Genomic DNA, 7,666 nt, shown 5'->3' with positions numbered 1-7,666 from the left:
CAATCCACCTCATAGAGGGTCTTCCCTCCTGTGCTGTCCCTCTACTCTACCCAGCATGATGTCCCTCTCTGGAGACCTGTCTCTCTTTGCAACATGTCCAAAGTATGTCAGACAAAGCCCCAGAATCTTTGCCTCCAAGGAGTAGCCTGGTTTAACCCTCTCTAGGCTGAATCTGTTTGTTTTTTTGGCAGTCCATGGTACATTCAATACTCTTCTTTAGCACCACAGGTCAAAGGCATCAATTCTCCTTCTGTCTTCCCTAGTCATTGTCCAGCTCTCTGATGGAGGCTCTAAATTCCAGGAAGGAGATTGCCCATTGTTCTCTCTGAGAGCTGTTGATGTATTCAAACTGCCTACCCTTGTGTTAGCAGTCCAACTCTTTACTTACTAAAGCACTAGATCTCACTAGAGTTTTTAACTGTTTCTGGTTATTGTTTAAAGATTATTTTGTATGAAGATGCATGATCATTCCTACTTAGCACAGGGGTATATATCTTTCTCAAATGCCATTCCATTTTGTTGTTATAGATTTTTCTTTTTGTTGTTACATATTGTCAAAAGGATGAATGTAGACTAGTAGTGTGTTTAACAATGTTACCAGAAATTTTCATTTCTAACTTGGACCAAGAGGCAGTTGTCAGAACAGAGCAAGGAAACACTGCATGGTTCAAAATTGGGAGGGGCATACACCAGGGGTATGTCCTGTCTCCATACCTTTTCAACCTGCATGCAGAACAGATTATCCAGGAGGCTGGGCTCTATGAGGAGAAATGTGGGGTCAAGATTGGCGGAAGATCTATCAACAATCTGCGATATGCAGATGATACAACCCTGCTTGCTGAAACTTAGGAGGAACTGAAGCGCTTGCTGCAGAGGGTCAAGGACTGCAGCCTCCAATATGGATTGAGGTTCGATGTCAAGAAGACAAAGATTCTCATTACTGGGCCAACTGGTAGCATCAGGATGAATGGTGAAGAGATTGAAATTGTACACAGCTTGAGTTTGCTTGGCTCCACAGTCAACACTCTTGATACCAGCAGGCAGGAAATTAGAAGACTTATTGCCATGGGAATGTCTGCTGTTAGGGACCTCTCCAAAGTACTGAAGAGCAATAGTGTCTCTTTGGAGACTAAGGCGCATCTGATACAGGCCATGGTCTTTGCTTTCACTTGTTATGCATCAGAGATCTGGACAATGACTAAGGAGGGTAGAAGGAGAATTGATACCTTTGAGTTGTAGTGCTGGAGAAGAGTATTGAGGGTACCATGGACTGCTAGGAAAACAAATAGATTGATCCTGGAAAGAGTCAAACCGGGCTGCTCCTTGGAGGCAAGGATTCTAAGGCTTCGTTTAACATATTTTGGACATGTTGCAAGGAGCGACAGGTCCTTGGAGGGGGACATCATGCTTGGTAGGGTTGAGGGACAGCGCAGCAGAGGAAGCCCCCTTATGAGGAAGATTGATTCAGTGACTGGGGTGATCGGGATGGGTGTTTGGAAATGGTGCAATTGGCACTGGACAGAGCAGAGTTTAGGGAAGTTGTACATAGGGTCACTATGAGTTGCAAGCACTCGACGGCACATAACAACAACAATATTAAAATTGTAATTCATGTTTACCTCTTTTTTGAGATAAATATATCCCCATATATTCTCTCTTTGTATCTCTTTCTCTCATGCACATACCTCATATAATATTTTTAAGTTAAATGTAGATGTGATGTGATTTTAAGTTTAACACTCGATACGTGTTTGTTGATTTCTGAATACATGTAAAATATGGATGAGGTTGGTATACACTTGGAAACAGTGCTATTCTTACCATATGAAATAATCCAAGGCAGCCTTTTAGTGCAAAATATTCAATTATACTGTGCCTTTTCAGGTGAATATAATTTTGTGAGTGGAATTAGGGATAAATTCCCATGTGGAGAATATATAGAACTTTTACTAAACTTACATTTTGCTTTTGAAGGAGTTTGGCCTTAATTTTTTGAAAGCTCATAGCTAACAGAGAAGATGAATTTGTTTCTACTGAGGTATTACCAATCATCTTTAAATATTTAATTTACCTGATTACTACCATGCCTTACTATGTATTTTCTTTCCTAGCACCATGTGGTGGACACTTGACAGCTTCCAGTGGAGTTATTTTGCCTCCAGGATGGCCAGGATATTACAAAGATTCTTTAAATTGTGAATGGATAATTGAAGCGAAACCAGGACACTCTATTAAAATAACTTTTGATAGGTAAGAATATTTTCCTTCTTAGTTAAGAACCCAGGGATTCACATATACTCAGTGTTTTTATTAAATGAAATGTGACACTTCCATGTTTATTTACTTCTATGTACCTTTATGAAGGTGACATTTCCTTGATAAATTTTGTTCCTTTAGAATTTTCTTTGCCTCCGTTAAAAAAATAAAAAAACAAAAAAATTAAAGATAATATTTATCTCTAGTAAAAGCTTATACTAATGAAAATAAAATTGTGAGATTTCTATAGAAAAAAAAAAGCATCATCCTGAGAACTACGGTCAGCACAATTCTGCAGTAAATGTGGGGAAGTAGTAGTCCCTGAGCAACACTTGACTAGTATTATGTATCTGGCACTTAAATTGAACCCTGGATCCAGAATCTACAAGTGGAATGAATTCTGCTCTAGTATTGCTTGCACACAAAAACAGATCAGTCCCTTTGATGCTTTAGGTACCTTCTGCGGCAGGATAGAAAAAAGTCCTTTTCTTGCTGTAGGCATAAACCTTCTATAGCAGCACAGAAGCAGCCCCTTTTTTGTTCTAATCATGATTATTGGTAACTAGGGGGAAAATGAACAGGCACTTCTGGTGGCCTAGTAATAAGAAGCTAGGCTGCAATTCTAAAATCATGCAGCTCAAATCCACCAGCAGTTCTGTGGGAGAAGGACTGGAAACCTCTGTGTGATTTATTGTCTCTGAAAACCTGATTGAATGGTCAGCTGTGGGTCAGTTCTGACTCTATGGCACAAAATCACCAGCTATGTAATTCAAAGGTCATGTGGTCACATAAAAAATGAGTATTATATAAAAAAGGAGGATGACCACATCACTGCATCATTATGAACAAACAAACAACAAAAACAACCCTCTGCTTGTGACTATTCCAACTCATGATGACTCTCCATTGCATTTCTTAGGTTATAAATCTTAATGAGAGCAGACTGCTACTTTTCTTTCTGTTAGCAACCAAATATGCAAGCCATTGCACCATTAAGGATCTTTTCTGTCAAGATTCCCTTCTGCAAAATTGTGTCATTACCTAACTTCCAATCCATTGATAAATAATGTCCTACTCAAATTGGCAATACAAACTTAATCTTTACAGCTGGTGTTACTCTTTGTCTCACACTTTGACAATTATATGGTTTTAGTGCTAAACATAGGATTTTGCTAAATAGTTGGACAGACTTTTTACTATGTAAATAAATGTGGAACATCTGGCAGGAAAAAATTTACAAATTAGGTTTGGTTGTATCAGTTTTTTAAAAGACTTCCCATAATATGGAAAAAAAAATCTTTGAATCCTCTATGATAAAATGTTTTCACACTTTTCTCAATATTGAAATCAAACTGATGATTAAAAACTAAGTATTTAAGTCATCAACAACCTACATTATGTAGATGATGCAATGTGCTTGCTTAAACTGAATACCTGAAACACTTGCTGCAGAAGGTCAATGACTGTAGTCTTCTATATGGATTTAAGCTCAGCATCAAGAAGATGAAGATTTTCACCACTAGGCCAATTAATTGGCAGCACCATGATGGATGGAGAAGAGATTGAGATTGTTAACAGGGCAGGGTTCAGAGCTACTCTACATAGGGTCACTGTGGGTTGCAGGCAACTCGATGGCACGTAAGAACACAACAACATATTCTTTAATGATTCATCTTAATTTGGTATTTAAAATTAAATCTATGACTATATAGAATTTTCTCTAATACTAACCTTCTTTAACTGAAACAATATTTCAATATTAAAAATATAATGTTTAAAAATACTCATAGTTGTATCACTTTACCACTAATTTTCTAGTAAGTACCAATGACAAATTCATAAAAGGATTTAGCTAAAACAAAATTATCTTTTGAATTTATTATACTTTACTCTTTTTAATTTTTATACATTTTATTTTATACTGATTTATTTAAAAAGTTCAAGTATATTATTTTTCATACTGAAACTTTCCCATTTCTTTTACTCCTTCCCCCCATCAAATTGTGCAACCCTATGATTAACATACCACCCACTGCCCATCCTCACCCCTCTGCTTCCAGCATCCTCTGCCTTGTAGAATAATGGTTTTATACAGTATTTTTCCTTATGGGATTGAGGTAGTTGACTCAGCCTTTTGAAATTACTACTTATGCTGTTTTATTTTTATTTCTGGTAGTCTAATAATGATCTTTGAAAAACATTTGTTCATAAAACTGGTAGAGATTAAATATTGCACATAGTTATAGTCTTTAAACTTTTGGATCTGTAATTATTAAATAAGTGTAATTTAACATATTTTTATGCTTTACACTTCATGGACTTGGGAGGGTGGTAATGTGGAAAGAATATGTTGACTCCAAGTAGGGGAAAATCCACCAAAAATCAAGCCATTTTGAGTAAAAATTATATCTTAGAAGCACTATCAGAAGGCTCCTAAGAAGCAAGAATGGAGATACTTTGTCTCATGTAACATTGTCTCACGTCCTTTGGGCGTGTCATGAAAAGGGAGCAGTACCTGGAGGTGATAAGGAAGAGGGTTAGAAAAAATAGAAAGACCTTCAATGAAATGTATGTCATAGTGACTTATTAGTGGCCTCAAACATAGTAATGATTGCAATATTAGCTAAGGCCCAGTGTATCTTTTTATTGTATTTTATCTTGTTATACTTGAGAACTTACATTGCTAATTTGACAACATACTAACAACAGTAACAACAATGTTCTTACATTAAATTTACATTTTATGAATACTGATTTTTTCAGTTGCTTAGAAAAACACTTCTTTTAATTTCATCTAAACTTTTTACTTTTGAATATCAATAATATATTTTGATCTTTTAATACATTTCATTATTAAGTACTTAATTTTTTTACATTTTCAAACATTTCCTAACTTTATCTAAAGTTATAAAATATTAGTTTATACATTGAACCATGTACTGACATTCTATTGAAAATGTGATTGCACATAAAAATTTTAAATTCTTTGTTTACTACATTATTAGATAATATGTCTTTGGTGGCAAGATAATTAAAAGCACCGAGATATTTGGTTTTGAGTTTATTCTGCAAATCTTCATTTTGTGGAATTGTACATACACAAGTGCTAGCTTTTACTAAAAAAAAAAAAAAAGGATGCAAAAACTTAATTGCAACTATATCAAATTAGATCGCTTCCATGTCTATCCAATCTTTATGAGTTTAAACTCAGAAAACAGGAATATTAATGTTATAATACATATATTAAAATAGTTAAAGTCAAAGGTACTTCTATCATGATCTAGTACACTATTTCTGTGATATATAATTTGTTTGAATTCTCCTGTGAAACAGTGAAAGTCAAACTACCCACCTACTTGGATGTCAGAGTACATAATTACTGTGTTTTGTGCTAATGAGAGAGAGTTTATAATAAAAATTAAGGCAAAGCCCTTTAGTTTGAACATTCTTTTTCTTGTTATGAGCTATGGAACTAAATAAGGGAGCTGCTTCTCTCTCAAATTATCTTTCTCTAATCCGTGATATTAGATGAAAAGCATGGGGAATAGTGACACAGGCATCAATGGAATTCTTTGGCTCAAGTGACTGAGTGAGTCACAGTCTTACAATAGATAAGCTGTTCCCTGAGACTAGAGTCAGGCACTTGGAAACCGGGTTAGCTCTTTGAGGACAAGATAGGCCCATTTAGAAAATTATCTCAGAGCCTCAAATGGTACCTTCCTGGCATAAAGGGGTACTCAAGTGGCTGCAACTTTATATAAAAATAATTTTGAGCTAGATTCTCAAGAAGCCTATCCTCCTTCTTGAGAGTGAAGCTTAGCACAGTTTGGAAGCTCTCCTAAATTTTTAAAATCACTAAAGCATCATTTGATTTCCAAAGTATCTTAAATGTTAATTTTCTGTAAAAGTTAAAGACAATTTAAAGATTCCATCCCATTTAAAGATCTTTTTCATGTCGTTGCAATCAAGTGCCATCAAGTTGAATACAACTTAACAGAGATCCTATGAACAACAGACATTAACCCTGTCCTATCCTGTGCCATCCTCATCACCTCTGACACACTTGAGCCCGTTGTTTCAGTCATTGTGTCAGTCCTTCTTGTTGGGGGTCTTCTCTCTTTCACTGACCCTCCACTTTTCCAAACATGGTGTGCCTCCAAGGAATATAGCCTTTCCTAGAAACATACCCAAAGTTTGAGAGGTGAAACTTTGCCTCATTGCCTTCAAGGAGTACTCTGGCTGCTTTTTTTTTTTTTCCTGAGACATTTCTACTTGTTCTTTTGGTAGTCTACAGAATATTCAGTACTCTTCTCTAATGCCACAATTCATTATAATGTAGTTTTAATTACTCTCTGCCTTGAAAAGAACATTTTAATGTAATATATGCCCATTTTAAGATACCGATCAGCATGTTCAACAAGCATACTGAAAAAGAATGTGAGAATGCAGTAAAATTGATCAATTTTAATGTGTGTGTTGGTTTATTTTCTTAGAGATTTTTTCCCAAGAATTATTATTTTAAAGCTGAATATCTGCCTCCTTTTTTCTCAGTGCTCTCTTAAAAAAGAGTATTTGGAGAAAGGAAAAGATCTGTAGTATACTTTGTTTCTGAAGTGTTGTTTTTTATATTAGATGTGGTTATACTGATGACAACTCTTAGTGACCTCATGTGAGACAGTAAACTCAGCCCACTCCTGCAACATCCTCACATTGTTATATTTAAGTCCATTGTTGTGCCACTCCATTTTGATGAAAGCCATCTTCTTTTTACTTATCCCTACTTTATCAAACATGGTGTCCTTCTCTATAAGAAGTGATTGAAAACATTCTGACTCTGTCAGACCCTCTTTAGTCCTCAAAGTGATGTCTTTGCTTTTCAGTATTCTAAAGAGATTTTCTACAACAAATTTGCCCTACTATTTGATTTTTTAACTGTTGTTTCCATTGTCAATGATTGTGGATTCATATAAAATTAAATCCTTGACAATGTCAATCTATTCTCTGGTTTTCATAGTATTGGTTATTGGTTCAGAAAAATAATACATTTAAGTAGTACAGATCTTCTTATTTTAAAATACTTATATTGTGGTGTAATGAATGAATGAATGAATGACTGTATACCAATATGATTTTAGATTTGTTGCTGACTTAACATATTTCTTTATAGATTTCAGACTGAAGTAAATTATGACACATTAGAAGTCAGAGATGGGCCAGCAAATTCATCTCCACTGATTGGAGAGTACCATGGTACACAAGCACCACAGTTCCTCATAAGTACAGGGAATTTCATGTACCTACTTTTCACCACAGACAATAGTCGCTCCAGTGTTGGCTTCCTCATTCATTATGAAAGTAAGTCAATATTCATGTTTGGCTTTAAGAAATAGGTTTTTAATTTTTATGTATG

At 35.3% G+C, this 7,666-nt stretch overlaps 1 protein-coding gene across 1 annotated transcript in view; it reads left to right on the top strand.

Annotated features, from left to right (window-relative positions):
• Positions 1 to 7,666, top strand: part of CSMD1 (CUB and Sushi multiple domains 1) — a 2,584,888-nt gene that overhangs the window by 1,801,798 nt on the left and 775,424 nt on the right. Inside the window, exons 15-16 of the mRNA XM_006895025.1 lie at positions 2,112 to 2,250; positions 7,424 to 7,611. Of these exons, the coding sequence (XP_006895087.1) occupies positions 2,112 to 2,250; positions 7,424 to 7,611 (327 nt within the window). The remainder of the gene's footprint in view (positions 1 to 2,111; positions 2,251 to 7,423; positions 7,612 to 7,666) is intronic.

Source organism: Elephantulus edwardii, unplaced genomic scaffold (assembly GCF_000299155.1).
Source record: "Elephantulus edwardii isolate Elephantulus edwardi_28Jun2011 unplaced genomic scaffold, EleEdw1.0 scaffold00154, whole genome shotgun sequence".
NCBI classification, from domain to species: Eukaryota; Metazoa; Chordata; class Mammalia; order Macroscelidea; family Macroscelididae; genus Elephantulus; species Elephantulus edwardii.
Note: the sequence above shows the minus strand (reverse complement) of the source record. Positions and strands in the feature narration are given on the sequence as shown.